Here is a 16,764-nt window from a genome sequence, read left to right on the forward strand (position 1 = left end):
ACTTGGGAGGCTGAGGCAGGAGAATGACATGAACCCGGGAGACAGAGCTTGCAGTGAGCCGAGATCACGCCACTGCTCTCCAGCCTGGGCAACAGAGCGAGACTCTGTCTCAAAAAAAAAAAAAAAAAAAGAAAAGAAAAACTAACTATTAAGTTCTGTGTTAACTTCCTGGATAACAGGATCAATTGTACCTCAAACTTCAGGATCATGCGCAATATACCCACGTAACAAACATGTACATGTATCCCCTGAACCTAAAATAAAAGTTGAAGGCGTAAAAACAAACTAAAAAAAAAAAAACAAAAACAAAGCAACCTTCCTAAGAAAACTCTTTATTTATGGCACATTTAGAGACAACCAGAAAGACCTTCTTTTTCTTTCACACACTAATTTGTGGCTCATGAAATTGATGTAACCAAAGAAAGATGCTCAAACCACAAATCCCACCTCTCAGTTCTCATCATCCTGATTCCCTAGCTTCAGGGTAATGGTGGCAGAGAAAGCTAAATGCACCTTTCTTCTCTCCTTCACAACTGCCTCAGCTGATTCACTCTAATTTTTTTTTGAGATGGAGTCTTGCTTTGTCACCCAGGCTGGAACGCAGTGGCACAATCTCGGCTCACAGCAACCTCTGCCTCGCAGGTTCAAGCAAGTCTCCTGTCTCAGCCTCCCGAGTAGCTGGGACTACAGGTGCCCACCACCATGCCCAGCTAATTTTTGTATGTTTAGTAGAGATGGGGTTTCACAATATTGGTCAGGCTGGTCTTGAACTCCTGACCTCAGGTGATCTGCCTACCTCAGACTCCCAAAGTGCTGGGATTACAGGCGTGAACCACTGCACCCGGCTCACTCTAATTAAGTGACAACAAACTACCTGGCCAGGCATGGTGGCTCACACCTGTAATCCCAGCGCTTTGGGAGGCTGAGGCGGGTGGATCACCTGAGGTTAGGAGTTCAAGACAAGCCTGGCCAACATGGCAAAACTCCATCTCTACTAAAAATACAAAAAGTTAGCCAGGGTTTGGTGGTGGGCACCTGTAATCCCAGCTACTCGGGAGGCTGAGGCAGGAGAATCACTTGAACCTGGGAGGCAGAGGTTGCAGTGAGCCGAGATTGCGGCGCTGCACTCCAATCTGGGCAACAGGAGCAAGACTCAGTCTCAAAAAAAAAAAAAAAAAAAAAGACTGGGTGTAGTGGCTCACACCTGTAATCCCAGCACTTTTGGGAGGCCAAGGCTGGAGGACTGCTTGAGGTCAGGAGTTTAAGACCAGCCTGACCAACATGGAGAAACCCCGTCTCTATCAAAAATGCAAAATTAGCTGGGTGTGGTGGGGCGTGCCTGTAATCCCAGCTACTCGGAGGCTGAGGCAGGAGAATTGATTGAACCCGGGAGATGGAGGTTGCAGTGAGCCGAGATCATGCCATTGCACTCCAGCCTGGGCAATAAGAGTGAAACTTGGTCTCAAAAACAAAAAAAAAAACAAAAAAAAACACACGCACAAAAACAAGCCCTACCTCTCAGATGTCTTTTTCTCCTCAATCCTCTCACCCCCTTTAAATGATTTGCCAAGTGTCTCCCACATCCATGGCTTTGTCATCCTTCCCAAAGACCCCATACTAATGCAAACCTTCAGCCTCTGTGCCAATCTCCAGTGCCTACCTGCTCCAGACTCTCACACCCGTGATGCGCAAAACTCCTGAAACAAGCTCTCTGATCATTAATTCAGAACCTCCAGGTGAAGTGAAGCCTTCCAAGCCTTCCACATTCTGCTCTCACAGACCTCTGTGCAGGCAGGAGTCTGCAATGGCCTCAAGGTTCCCATCCCAGTGCTGGACATTCACTTTCTCCCAGTTACTCAATCAAGCACTAATCTAGGTACTGCTGTGAAGGGAATTTGCAGATGTGCGATCCTAATCAGCTGACCTTAAAATAGATTAGCCAGGTGTTCCTGACTTAATTAGATGAGTTTAGAGAGGACAGAACTCTTCCTGGGGAGAGACTTGGAGCAGCATGAAAAAGGTTCAATTTAAGGGAGATTCTCCACCGCTGGCTTTGAAGATGGAGTGGACCAGCTGGCAGGGAATGAGGACAGTCTCTAGGAGTGGAGGGCAACCCAGCTGACAGCCAATAAAGAAATGGGGACTTCAGTTCTACAACCACAGAGAACTGAATCCTGCCGCAACCACACGTGAATGTGGAAGAAGACACTGAGCTCCAGATGAGAACATGGCCCAAACTTGATTTTAGTCAGATGCTGAGCAGGGAACCCAGTCATGCCATGCTCAGAATTCTGCCCTACAGAACCGTAAGCTAATGAGCAGGTGTTTTCCATAGCTGAGTTACACTAATTCACTACACAGTAGCAGAAAACAAATGCATGTGGCAGGGCGTGGTGGCTCACGCCTGTAATCCCAGCACTTTGGGAGGTTGAGGTGGGCAGAGCACCTGAAATCAGGAGTTGGAGACCAGCCTGGCCAACATGGTGAAGCCCCATCTCTACTAAAAATACAAAAATTAGCTGGGCGTGGTGGTGGGCGCCTGTAGTCCCAGCTACTCAGGAGGCTGAGGCACGATAATTGCTTGAACCTGGGAGGTGGAGGTTGCAGTGAGCCGAGATCGTGCCATTGCACTCCAGCCTGGGTGACAAGAGCAAGACTGTCTCAGAAAAACAGAACAAAACTTGGAGGTGTAGTCCCCAAGGTCCCTTTCAAGGGATCCTTTCCTGGTACTTTATGGTCAAAAGCTGAAAGCAATTTCTTCTCTAAGCTCCTGCACTAGAAGCCAACATGTCTCTATTCGTACAACCCTTGACCTCAGCTGACAGTGGACAAAGAGCTGTGGTATGTCAGGCTGGAGGGACTTTGTGTTCTTTTTTTTTTTTTTTTTGAGATGGAGTCTTGCACTGTTGCCCAGGCTGTAGTGCAGTAGTGTGATCTTGGCTCACTGCAACCTCCGCCTGCCAGGTTCAAGCGATTCTCCTGCCTCAGCCTCCCAAGTAGCTGGGATTATAGGCACACACCACCATGCTTGACTAATGTTTTGTATTTTTAGTAGAGATGGGGTTTCACCATGTTGGCCATCATGGTGACCTCATGATCTGCCTGCCTCGGACTCCCAAAGTGCTGGGATTACAGGTGTAAGCCACCGCACCCAGCCCTGCTGGAAGGAACTTTGTACATCCAACCTTCTTACTACAACACCGAGGAAGGTGTTTCTCAGACAGGGACCCAAACTGGGCTGACTCATCTCTAGCATGTAGTCCAGGGCTCTTCCCATAATATCCCACTGGGGAAAGATAGAATAGGGACGACAGGATGAATTTACATTTGCCTAAGTTGGCCAGTTAGCCCTTAAAATCCTATCACGTACTCAGAGAAGAGTACAATAATTGTGCTAATGAGTCAAAACCAAAGAGAACCAGGTGACTTTGTAATATCATACTTTATGCTTACTGCCTGAGTAAAACTGGCTTGGTGAGTCAAATAGACTTAGATCTCTGCTTCCATGATTCATGACCTGGTATCGCCCCTTTCTATCCTTCCCCACATTGTCTGCTGATAAACCCTTCCATGTATCCACCCTAATCTGAACTCTTGTTACCTTGCTTCATTGCAATATTAGATTCATCCTTGGAAAATGGGTTTCTTTGAAACTTGCTGAAAGGTATCATATACAGCTTCTATACATTTAGGTGTTTTTTGTTTTTTTTGAGATAGGGTCTCACTCCATCACCCAAGCTGGAGTGTAATGGTGAGACTACGGCTCACTGCAGCCTTGAACTCCTAGGCTCAAGCGATCCCCACCAGAGTAGCTGGGACTACAGGCATGTGCCATCACGCCTGGCTAATTTTTTGTATTTTTTGATGAGATGGGGTTTTGCCATGTTGCTCAGGCTAGTCTTGAACTCTTGAGCTCAAGCAATCCATTCACCTCAACCTTCCAAATGCTGGGACTACAGGTGTGAGCCACCAAGCGTTGGCCTACACATTTAGTTTTTATGCATATTCCTTCTCTGGAAATTTCATACCTGCTACATATGAAACATCAAGGTTGAGAAAAGAGAGGGACTTATGTATGCTGCACTGACTGAAGTAAAAAGTGGAAGATGTAGTGAAGTGGATGAAGTGAATGAATGAAGTGAGGGAATGAAGTGAAGGCAGACTACGCTTCATTACAGAAACACCAAAAGAACTCCTTTTGCTCTTTCTATAAAGTGCATGTGTGTCTATATAATTTATCATTATGTCCATTTGTGATAAAACGACTAGCTTTCCTTGATACAGGACAAACTTGCTGTGACAAAGCTGGCACAAACTGCAACAAAGGATTCTGCAAAGGAACCTACAAGCCGTTCTGGCTTGTTCCCATGAAATTCACATTAATTATGCTCCTTTAAATGGAAAAAGGCACCTTAAAGAGATCCAGGCTGAGGCTGATATTATTTCAAACCCAAACTATAACAGAATCTAGTAAATAAGAGCATATATCTGAAATTATTTGGTAGAAAAGGTTATTTGGTAGAAAAGGTTAGTCAAGTTCAAAGTCCATTTCTGATATAGATAAAGCTTGACTTTTCACTCTCAGTAAATGCTCAGTAATAAATGTGCCAAGAAAAGTTAGATTCTTCTATCATAATTCAAGTACCAATCATTTCTTTCAACAAGATTTCATTTGCAAAGTGAAAAAAATACACCTGGAGCTATAGTTATGAATAAGTGTAAATTTTCAGGGACAAGAAGCTTGTTTCCTACTTTGCTCTTCCATAAACCATCTAGTGGTAAGTGCTGAAAAATATTCACTGCATTCGAATATGAGACAGATTTGTGTACTACTTGACATGCATTTGAGCCATAAGCAGGAGTTACCTGGAAACAAAAAACCTGGTCTCTAATGCCTGAGATGCCAGAGAAACACTCACCATCAGTCCTATCCACCATGACCGTGTGGCAAACTGCGAGCAAGAAGAAGAACTGTCGTACTTCTGGCTCTTTCCCTGATTGGATTTGCTCAATAAGATAGTGGTCATAAAATGCAAGCTTCCCATCAGCATATGTATTCCAGCTAAAATCAACTTGCTGAAAGAAATAGAGAAAAAAAAATATGATTTTATAAAATATTTTTGACTTAACAAATGACATGAACTTTTCTTCAAAGGCAAGGTTTCAATTATGCAAAAACCACCTTAGGATTTTAGCACATTCTTAAATGTCAAGAGGCTCACAACTGTCTTAAATAAAAAGCACCCCCCCCTTTTTTTTTTGGAAACATATATGACCATATATGGGTCTCACTCTGTCACCCAGGCTGGAGTGCAGTGGCTTGATCTCAGTTCTCTGCAGCCTCCGCCTCCTGGGCTCAAGCAATCCTTCTGAGTAGACGGGCCTATGGGCATGCACCACCATACCTGGCTAATTTTTGTATTTTTTTGTAGAGATGGGGTTTCTCTGGTTTCAAACTCCTTGACTCAATTGATCTGCCAGCCTTAGCCTCCCAAAGTGCTGGGATTACAGGCATGATCCACCATGCCTAGTCAAAAGGTACTTTGTGGTGGACTAAACTGTGTTCCCCCAAAAGATATGTTGAAATTCTAACCTCTGGTACCTATGAATGTGACCTTATTTAGAAACAGGGTCTTTACAGATGTAATCAAGATAAAATGAGGTCATACTCAATTAGGGTAGGTCCTAATCCAATGATTGGTATCCTTATTAGAAGGGGAAATGTGGACAGAGACCCACAGACACACGGGGGACACCATGTGACAACAAAGGCAGAGACACAGAGTTGTGTTTCCAAGTCTCCATGCCAAGGAACACCAAGGACTGTGGGCAACCACCAGGAGCAGGGAAGAGGCAACGAAAGAGTCTTCCCTAGACCTTCAAAGGAAGCATGGCCCTGCTGGGATCCTGACATCCCCAGCATCCCAAACAATTGTTCAGCTTAAAGGTCTTACCTCTATTTTGTTATGGTTGTGTTGAGAGGCATCCCGATGGTCCCCTGAGAAACAAACAGGAAAAAACAAATCGATTGTACACCTATGTCCAGAGGCCCCTCCTTACCTGGCTTTGCTTATATAGTGATGGTGATAAGACCATATATGGCCTGGACAGGGTAAAATATTTATTATCTGGCACTTTACAGAAAACGTTAGATGACTCCTGGTCTAGATATTCAAATACCAGTGGCTGTCCCTCTCCACTACCTTCTCCTAGGGGCCTGAATCATATCCTTTGAAATGCTTTACCTCCCCCAAGTCAGAAGGACTCACATATGTGAGCCACGTCCTCAGCCCCTCAGTGCCCCACCATCTTCACTGATACTTCTTATGAGAAAAGGCACTCATGGTGCCTACAAGTAGGAAGTATATATGCATGTCCCTATATCATTTTAAACAATTGTGCTATTAAGTATATTTAAAATAGCACTCTATTTGAATCTAGTATTAGCCTTAATATTATTTGTAAATTTACAGAAAATTAAATTTCTAAATGTTTCAGACAATTAGAACTGAAATCAACTTTTAAAACAATTGGCTGAGTGTGGTGGCTCACGCCTGTAATCCCAGCACTTTGGGAGGCTGAGATGGGCTGATCACCTGAGGTCAGGAGTTCAAGACCAGCTTGGCTAGCATGGTGAAACTCCATCTCTATTAAAAATACAAAATTAGCTGGGAATGGTGGCGCATACCTGTAGTCCCAGCTACTCGGGAGGCTGAGGCAGGAGAATCACTTGAATCCGGAAGGTGGAGGTTTCAGTGAGCCAAGATTGTGCCACTGCACTCCAGCCTGGGCGACAGAGCAAGCCTCTGTCTCAAAAAAACAAAAACAAAAACAAAAAAACAATTATAGGCCGGGTGTGGTGGCTCACGCATGTAACCCCAGCACTTTGGGAGGCTGAGGCAGATGGATCACTTGAGGTCAGGGGTTCGATACCAATCTGGTCAACATGGTGAAACCCCATCTCTACAAAAAAGCAGCAACAACAACAACAAAAAATTAGCCAGGCATGGTGGTGTGTGCCTGTAATCCCAGCTACCCAGGAAGCTGAGGGAGGAGAATCATGTGAACCTGGGAGGTGGAGGGGTTGCAGTGAGCTGAGATCGCACCACTGCACTCCAGCCTGGGTGACAGAGTGAGACACTGTCTCAAAAACAAAAACAACAAAGAAAACAAACAATTGTAGTGAAATACACATAATAAAATTTACCATATTAACCAATTTTTGTTTGATTTTTTTGAGTCAGGGTTTCACTCTGTCACCTGGTGCAAACCCAGCTCACAACAGCCTCGACGTCCCCGGGCTCAAGTGATCCTACCTCAGCATCTCAAGTAACTGGAACTACAGGCATATACCACCATGCCTGGCTAATTTTTGTATTATTATTGTTTTTTGTAGAGGCGTTTTTTTTTGTTTGTTTTGCTTTTTTTTTTTTTTTTTTTTTTTGAGACGGAGTCTTGCTCTGTTGCCCAGGCTGGAGTGCAGTGACGCAATCTTGCTCACTGCAACCTCCACCTCCCGGGTTCAAGCGATCCTCCTGCCTCAGCCTCCTGAGTAGCTGGGACTAGAGGCATCCACCACCACGCCTGGGTAATTTTTGTATTTTTAGTAGAGATGGGGTTTCATCATATTGGCCAGGCTGCTCTCGAACTCCTGACCTTGTGATCCGCCCACCTCGGCCTCCCAAAGTGCTGGGATTACAGGCGTGAGCCACTGTGCCCGGCTAGAGATGGGGTTTTGTCATGTTGCCCAGGCTGGTCTCAAACTCCTGGGCTCAAGGGATGTGCCTGACTGAGCCTCCCAAGGTGCTGGGATTGCAGGTGTGAGCCACTGCACACCAGTCAACCAATTTTTGTTGTTGCTATTTTGAGACAGGGTCTTGCTCTGTTACCCATGCTGGAGTGCTGTGGTGTGATCTTGGCTCACTATAGCCTTCAACTCCCAGGCTTAAGGGATCTTCCTGCCTCAGTCTCCCAAGTAGCTGGGACTATAGGCATGCAGCACCATACTCTGCTAATTTTTTAAAATTTTTGCTTTGTTATCCAAGCTGGTCTAGAATTCTGGCCCTCGAGCAGTCTTCCCCCCTTGACCTCCCAAAGCGTTGTTACTATAGGCATGAGACACTGCACCCGGCCCATTTTAACCACTTTTAAGCATACAGTTCAGTGGCATCAAGTATATTCACACTGTTGTACAGCTGTTTCATCTTGCAAAATTGAAACTCTGTACCCATTAAACAATAATTCCCAATTCCGCTGACTCCAGCCCCTGGTAACCGTCATTCTACTTTGTCTCTATAAATGTGATTATTCTAAGTACTTCATATAAGTAGAATTATACAACATTTGTCCTTTTGTGACTGGCTTACTTCACTTAGCATAATGTCCTTAACCCATTTATGCCTAGTGTTCCATTATTGGAACGCTAAGCATGTGGGGGTTATTTATATCCTACTGCTCAAGGTCATCACCAAGTTCTGATAGCAAAAATTCAAAAAATTGCAACCTCTGGCATAAATGAGTTCAGGTTCATCTGTGTTGTGGCATGTGTCAAATTTTCCTTCCTTTCTTAGACTGAATAATATTTCATTGTGTGTATCCACATTTTATTTATCCATTCATCCATTGATGAACACTTGCTTCTATCTTTTGGCTATTGTGAATAATGCTGCTATGAACATAGGTGTACAAATACCTCTTTGAGCCCGTTTCAGTTCTTTTGAGTATATAACCTGAAGTGGAATTGCTAGATCATATAGTAATGAGACTTCTAATTTTTTTTTTTTTTTTTTTTTTTTAGACAGAGTCTTGCTCTGTCACCAGGCTGGAGTGCAGTGGTGTGATCTCAGCTCACTGCAACCTCTGCCTCCCGGGTTCAAGCAATTCTCCTACCTCAGCCTCCCGAGTAGCTGGGATTATAGGCGTGCGCCACCACCACACCTGGTTAATTTTTGTATTATTAGTAGAGACGGGGTTTTGCCATGTTGGCAAGGCTGGTCTCAAATCCCTGACCTCATGGGATCTGCCCGCTTCACCCTCCCAAAGTTCTGGGATTACAGGCATGAGCCACCACGCCCGGCTGTGAGCCCACTTCTGGCCTCTGGCCTCTCCCACTGTGTCCATGGTGCTCCTCTGGTGCTCAGCTGGAGAATGGCCCCAGCAGCAGGACTCTGCATCGAGAGGGCACCAGCAATGCCAGGAGACAGGCTATAGTCCAGGTAGTGACCTGCACACAGCAGGCAGCCCCACTCACGCAGAAAATGAGTGACGGCTTCCACTTACCATATATCTGCCCGTTGATACAGCACTTTTTAAAGGTCATGATGTTTTGTGTGAGTGTCCCCGTCTTATCAGAGAAGATATAATGGATCTGCCCAAGCTGTTCATTGAGTGTGGTGGTTCTAGCTTTTGCGGGTGTGTCCTTCTCAGCATAGTACATTTGCAGGTCCCAGTTGATGAAGTGACTCTGTCCAAGACGAATCACTTCCACGCTAGGAAGACAGAAGATTATTTTCCGTAGAGAGCTCGGATATAAGTGGCAAGTAGTAGAGATTTTATTCTCATTGTACAGACAAGAGCAAGCTGCTTATTTACTGCTATGGTCTGAATGTTAGAATCCCCCTCCAAATTCATATGTTGAAACCCAATCCCCAATTCAACAGTATTGAGGTTGGGCCTTTAGAAGGTCATTAGGTCATGAGGGCTCCACCCTTATGAATGGGATTAGTGCCCTTATTAAAGTGGCTTAAAGGAGCTTGCTTGCCCCTTCTGCCATGTGAGGATGTAGCTAGAAGGCACCGGCTGTGCCTATAAAGCAGAAAGTGAGCCTTTGCCAGACCCTGAATCTGCCGATGCTTTGATTTGAGACTTCCCAGCCTCCAGAACTGTGAGTAATAAATTTCGAAGGTCTTAACTTTGTTACATCAGCCCAAACTAAGCCCTCTACAAGGAGACGAGCCCATGCACTCAGCCTCTGGTTTCTCCTAACCACATGCATCATTCTCAGGCTTCAGGGTCAAGCTGATTTTAGAAAAGTGATTTCCACTCAAAATTGCTCAGTGAGATTTCCCACTCACTCCTGGGCACATTTAGCCAAGGCACCCATGTTCAGAATACACAGCCCAGCAGAATGGATGACACAGCAACACTGCAGACAGAGCAGTGGACACAGCAAGCCTGACTCTTTCCCCCCATTCCCCATAGCACCCAGGGGCACTGGAACGGCCATGTTCACCTTTGCCCTAAGTGGTAGGGCAGAGAGCGTGAGAGTACCCTAGGGTACAGACTCCACTGTGCTCTCAAACAGGGCAAAAGGCTTTTGGCAAATACCCCAAATCATGATCCCTAAATTATGATAAGGTTATAGAATATCCAAAATAAGATATTATAAAAGGATCATCTGAATTTTAAAACTATAAGGGACATTACCTATCTCAGTTATAAGGAAGCTGTTTACATAGCCAGCAATTGTTAGGTGGGCCAAGGAAGTCCTTAACAAGTTAAACAGATGGAAAAATGACGCTCTCCCCACTTCTCTCCCTTCCATAAATATTTCCTAAGTGCCTACTATGTACCAGATACCATTCTAGGTGCAGGGGACATGTCTGTAAACAAAACAAAGTCCATTCTCTTAAGGAGGTTACTTTCTAGTAGAGACAGACAAATAAATTAATAAAGAGAGGCTGTATCAGAGGCGAAAGTTCTCTGCAGAAAATCAAAGCAGGGGGCCAGGTGTGGTGGCTCACGCCTGTAATCCCAACACTTTAGGAGGCCGAGGTGGGCGGATCATGAGGTCAGGAGTTCGAGACCAGCCTGACCAACATGGTGAAACCCCGTCTCTACTAAAAATACAAAAATTAGCCAGGCATAATGGCATATGCTTGTAATTCCAGCTACTAAGGAGGCTGAGGCAGGGGACTCACTTGAACCCAGCAGGTGGAGGTTGCAGTGAGCTGAGATTGCGCTACTGCACTCCAGCCTGGGAAACAGAGCAAGACTCTGTCTCAAAACAAAACAAACAAACAAACAAAAATCAAAGCAAAGCAAGGTAAGGAGATATGAAGATCTCCAGGAAGGAGAAGTGGTCAGAAACAGAATGAGTCAGGAAAGGCCAGGGTAATAAGGTGTCGTCTGAGTAGAGAGGCCTTTGTAGTGAAAGGGGAGCAGATAGATACCTACGTAAGGATGCCCCTGGCAGAGAAAAGAGCAGGGACAAAGGCCCTGTGCAGGAAGAATATCAAGGGGCCAGAGTGGCAGAAGCCCAGGGAGGTGGGCTGAGGTGCAGAAGGTACCGGTGGAGTGGAAGGCTGAGCACCAGATCACACTTGGGGCCTTGGGGTTGGGTTTATTCTGAATGAGGGTTGAAGTCAAAGCAGTGATATTATCTGGAAGAACTTGCTCCAGAATGTTTTCAAAGGACCTTTATCTCCAAGAAAAATAAAGAAATCATATTTGTCACATGACATACCTTTATATAAAATTATGTATACAGTTTCTTTTATAATACACATTGATAGTTTTAGGCAAAATTATCTGTGTAATAGTTCCCTTGACAAAGGTAACACTCATCTCGGTTTTTCTCAAAGTAGCTGTGGAACAGATGGCTGCCCCAGGGCTTTCCTTCATGTTAAAAGAACAACAGTAACTACATGTAATCAAATTAAAAATAAAGCAAATGCACATATAATGACACTAAAATAAAATAAATGCCTCTAATTATAGGTGTGTATCTGATTCCTATGTCTCTGGGCTATTGTTTATCAGAACTAAGAATGAACCCTGGCTGCTGGGTTTATTCCAAAGCACTATCCCTCCCAAAAAGGTCTCAAAGTCAGTTTGGCCAAGGGCAGTGAACTTTCATATTAAAAAGAGAAAAAGGCCGGGTGTGGTGGCTCACGCCTGCAATCCCAGCACTTTGGGAGGTGAGGTGGGCAGATCACCTGAGGTCAGGAGTTGAAGACCAGCCTGGCCAACTTGGTGAAACCTGTCTCTACTAAAAATACAAAAAAGTAGCCAGGCATGGTGGTGGGCACCCGTGATCCCAGCTACTCAGGAGGCTGAGGCAGGAGAATCGCTTGAATCCAGGAGGCAGAGGTTGCAGTGAGCCTAGATCATGCCATTGCATTCCTGCCTGGGCAACAAGAGTGAAACTCCATCTCAAAAAAAAAAGTAAAAGTAAAAAACGAAGAAGTATCACCAAATCAGCTGCTTACCACTTATCAGAGATATGCCCCTGACTTTGTTGTTGTGGTTGAGATTTGAGACGAAAAAGAGAACATTTTGAGAGGTTGATGAAGGACAGAGAATTTCTTTCCTACTAGGAGGTAGTGGCCGGAAAGCACAAGTTCTCCACCTTGGGTGTGGCAGATGATAATAAAGAAGGCTCAGATAAGAGGTGAGGACCACTTCCCAAAGGGAAAACTAAGTTTTTCCATCACATGCTAAATCTTCCCCTCCTCCCAGTCCCTTTCTGAAGTCTGGGCTTTGGAACCCGGTGAGAAGGGAACCTCACTAATAAGACAATGACTACAGGAGTAGCAATCGATCTTTGAAATTCCCTAGCCTTATCTGCAAACAGGATGAGACAAAAGGTGCCTGGCACAGAGTGGATACTCAAATGTTAATTTCCTTTTCCTCTCTTACCCTCAGTTCTGAAATGAATGTGATTTTCTTACCTGTTCTTTGTGACCTTTGAAACAATGATCACTAGAAATGAAGGCACTACGTTGGGAGAAGGTACAACATTCTTCCATTAAAGCAAAATGCCAGAGAGGACAGCCTTACCTGACATAGAGAGAGATGGGTACCATGGTGTTGAGAACAATGATATAGCCCCAGAAAATGAGGAATCCACGGTAGGAGGGTGTAGCGTCTTCTCCATCATAGAGGTACCAAGAGGAATTGCCCACCTGTGCTTCCCAATAAGCATGGCCGATGGCAAGACCAGCAGAAAGCAGAATAAGAACAACAAAGATCTAGAAGACAGAAAACATTTAAATGCATTCTGAAGATGGATTTCCAACCTCTTGCATTTCCTAGATGCTAATTAACCTTACTCAATACTTCATATGATTGAGAATTTAGTAGTCTGTAAAAATAATATATGTCAAATAAAAACAGCGCCAACATAATGCTTTGAAAGTCTATTTGATTGCTGCGATTGACTGATGTATCCTACATCTCCCATAGAAGGTGAGGTTTTGTTCCTAAAATTATCTCTCCAAAGAGAAGGTGGTGTCTTATATTCAAATCCTTGAAGAGTCTTATATTACAGGGCATTCTCTCAATTATGTTTACTTTGAACAATAACATACTGTTTGGGGAAGATATCTTACTTAGCATGAAACAACTTCCAATAAGGCTGAACTGGAAAACTGGAATGCTTATAGAAGATATTCAACAGATTTTTTTTTTTTTTTTCTTTTTAGACAGAGTCTCACTGTATCGCCCAGGCTGGAGTACAGTGGTGCTATTGTGGCTCACTACAACCTCCACCTCCCTGGTTCAAACAATTCCTATGCTTCAGCCTCCTGAGTAGCTGGGATTACAGGCACGTGCCACCACACCCAGCTAATTTTTGTCTTTTTAGTAGAGATGAGTTTCACCATGTTGGCCAGGCTGGTCTCGAACTCTTGTCCTCAAGTGTTCTGCCTGCCTCAGTCTCCCAAATTGCTGGGATTACAGGTGGCCCTCACCGGGCCAGAATTTTTTTTTCAGGGCAAGAAAATTTCACATATATTTGGGCGATTATTCCTTAAGGTGTAATGTCATAAGTATTGCATGACATTGTAAAATAAGATCACTTAAGGAGCAATATGATAAGTATTATGTTGCAGAAGTTATGAGCATATATTTATGGAAGGAATAAAAAGTCAACCGTCCTAGTGGTACTCGGAGATTCGCAAGTGGGAATAAAATTTCCAGAGACAAATTTAAATTTCTAGACATGGACTCCAAAAGTGCTATCTCACAACTTTGTCGTGGAAACAGCAGAGTGCCAACAGGCTCTTTGAGAGTGCAACACTCATAACCACAACCATGACACCAAAGATGAATGTGAAAAGTTCAAATACAATTTTCATGAAACGAGAAAGCAGGGGAAAATGTTTCTTAACTTATTATTTTTATGTGATTTTAAATATGTATATGGAATCAAAGAATAAGTATTAGAAGTATGCATTCAAATTGAAATAAATACTTGAAAAAATTTTCATTGGGAAATAGAAGGAGTGCTTAATATTCGGAGTCACCAAGTGGGCAGAAAAGAGCGAACATGGCAGGTCTGAGACTGCTTCCTCCGAAGGCCAGCTTGCAAGGTTCGCCCTGGGCTGGTATCTGGTAACTTAGATGTTTGGAGGATTTCCCGGTTATTTTTTATTCTCTGATAAGAATAGCTCATGGGCCGGGTGCAGTGGCTCATGCTTGTAATCCCAACACTTTGGGAGGCCGAGGCGGGCAGATCACTTGAGGTCAGGGGTTCGAGACCAGCCTGGCCAACATGGTGAAACCCCGTCTCTACTAAAAATACAAAAATTAGCCAGGTGGGGTGGCGGGTGCCTGTAATCCCAGCTACTTGGGAGGCTGAGGCAGGAGAATCACTTGAACCTGGGAGACGGAGATTGCAGTGAGCCAAGATCATGTCATTGCACTCCAGCCTGGGTAACAAGAGCGAAACTCCACCTAAAAAAAAAAATAATAATAATAAAAAAAGAAAACTCATGATACCTAACTGTGCAAACAGCATGGTTTATGCTGACCATCTGCATTCTTTTGGGGAGTCTAGAGTTTTTTTGTTAAAAACCTTTGACACTGAGTCTCTCATGAGCTTCCTGGTACAGACAACATTTCACATATGGTGTCATTAATCGCTGCTGGGAGAATTAAGTGCCTATTGTGTGTGTGGCTTGGTGGGGAGTGGGGGCAGGACGGCAGACTTTTGGAAGCTTGTGCCTGGTTTCCTTTGCACTTTGCTCCATGAGCCTTTGGTGATCTTGCTGTGTGTCCTTTTGTTGTAATGAGTCACAGCTGTGAATACGACTATGTACTGAGGCCTATGGGTCCTTCTAGTGAATCATCAAACCTGGGAGTGGTCTTGAGTGTCCTTGACATACTTTATTTTTAGCCTTGCCTTGTATTTGGAGCTATACAGTATATGTTGGGGATGCTGGGGGAGGTTTGCTTCTAAGAGAACTGCCTCTATGGGAAAGTAACAGCAATGAAATCAACCCTACATTGACTTTAGGAGTCCAGTTTCACCAATTTGTCTAGGGCTTCCTGGTTTTCCAGTTCCTGTCATCAAAGCACTCAGGGCACCCTACAACTGAAATTTCCCTTCCCAAGGGAATTCTCCTGTTAAAAGTGTGGCATTTCTGAGAAAAAGTGAGGCATTTCTGAAAAAAAAAAATCCCTTCTTCCTGCATTTGAAGCTTGGAGTGCCCAATAATTTTTCTATTCCACCTAAAGAGGTAAGATTTCTTTGTATTAGAAAAACACACGATAATATTAGCGCAAAAGACAGCAATCCAGATGAGAGATCTACTGAGATGAAAAATAAATACCGTGTAAACCATGTAGTTCATCAAGTAATCAATTTTAGTTCTTTTAAATCTGGTTTTCCCACTATTCTTCATTATTTTAGTGTCAGCACCTGAAAATGGAAAATTCAATGTAATCATCAGTTGGGAAAAATCAATTCACTAGCTCACCAATAAAATTACTCTTCTTGGCCAGGCATGGTGGCTTACACCTGTAATCCCAGCACTTTTGGAGGCTGAGTTGGGTGGATCACCTGAGGTCAGGGGTTCGAGGCCAGCCTGGCCAGCATGGCAAAACCGTGTCTCTACCAAAAATACAAAAATTAGCTGGGCATGGTGGCACATGCCTATAATCCCAACTACTCTGGAGGCTGAGACAGGAGAATCACTTGAACCCAGGAGACAGAGGTTTCAGTGAGCTGAGATTGCACCACTGCACTCCAGCCTGGGCTACAGAGTGAGACTCTGTCTCAAAAAAAAAAAAAAAAAAAGAATAGCTCATGATGCTATTACTCTTCTTTTTGTTTTGATGGAGAAAGGACAGAAAAGCAATCCCCTCTAAGTCTTTAAAGATCATAGCTGATTAATTTCCCAAGAAACTCTGAACATACCTGCAAAAATGACTAAGCCGTGGCAGAAATCGGTATTCCTAATTACACAGCCACGTAACAAAATTTTATCAGCATCCAAAGGAAAACTTGTGTTTCTCCAAAATAGTGTTCCTGTAAACTTATCTAGTCGGTTATTGGGTTCTTCACATTCAATAAGACCTTTTAAAAATATAAGATTTACATAATTAATCACATACAAAAGTCTTTCTGCTTTTAATCAACAGGAATTGAACCAAGCAACTAAAATTTAAAGCAAAGTAAGACATGTTTTGTACAAACCATCAAATGTTGCCAATGCATCTTCTCTTTGGAGGTACTGGTCTGTGATTTCAAGTGACATCTTAAATTTTAAATTGGTTTCTCTAAAGGAAGGCGGAAAAATGAATTAAATGAACAAATTTTCGAGTTCGAAATGGAAGTTAATCATCCAAAGTTACATTAGCCATACCTGGACATGAAGGCTAAATAATGAGCTGTTTCTATTTTCAAACTCTGTTCACCTTGGAACTTCAGGTTTGGATAAGGTTATCCCCTGAAGTAGAGAAAATTTCTGACCTTGGGAAATGTTGGTTCCCTTCACTGTTTGTTGTTGTGAAGGTTAGGACAGAGGTGCCCACAAACAT

At 43.7% G+C, this 16,764-nt stretch overlaps 1 protein-coding gene across 5 annotated transcripts in view; it reads right to left on the reverse strand.

Moving 5' to 3' along the window:
* ATP8B1 (ATPase phospholipid transporting 8B1) overlaps positions 1-16,764 on the reverse strand; it is a 155,465-nt gene that overhangs the window by 35,041 nt on the left and 103,660 nt on the right. For all 5 annotated transcript variants that reach the window (XM_063653741.1, XM_054461198.2, XM_063653744.1 and 2 more), the window contains 7 exons: positions 16,421-16,503; positions 16,142-16,300; positions 15,555-15,643; positions 12,781-12,971; positions 9,280-9,488; positions 5,955-5,998; positions 4,920-5,076 (listed from right to left, as the gene is read on the reverse strand). In XM_063653741.1, the coding sequence (XP_063509811.1) occupies positions 4,920-5,076; positions 5,955-5,998; positions 9,280-9,488; positions 12,781-12,971; positions 15,555-15,643; positions 16,142-16,300; positions 16,421-16,503 (932 nt within the window). The remainder of the gene's footprint in view (positions 1-4,919; positions 5,077-5,954; positions 5,999-9,279; positions 9,489-12,780; positions 12,972-15,554; positions 15,644-16,141; positions 16,301-16,420; positions 16,504-16,764) is intronic.

Source organism: Pongo pygmaeus, chromosome 17 (genome assembly GCF_028885625.2).
Source record: "Pongo pygmaeus isolate AG05252 chromosome 17, NHGRI_mPonPyg2-v2.0_pri, whole genome shotgun sequence".
Classification (NCBI taxonomy): Eukaryota; Metazoa; Chordata; class Mammalia; order Primates; family Hominidae; genus Pongo; species Pongo pygmaeus.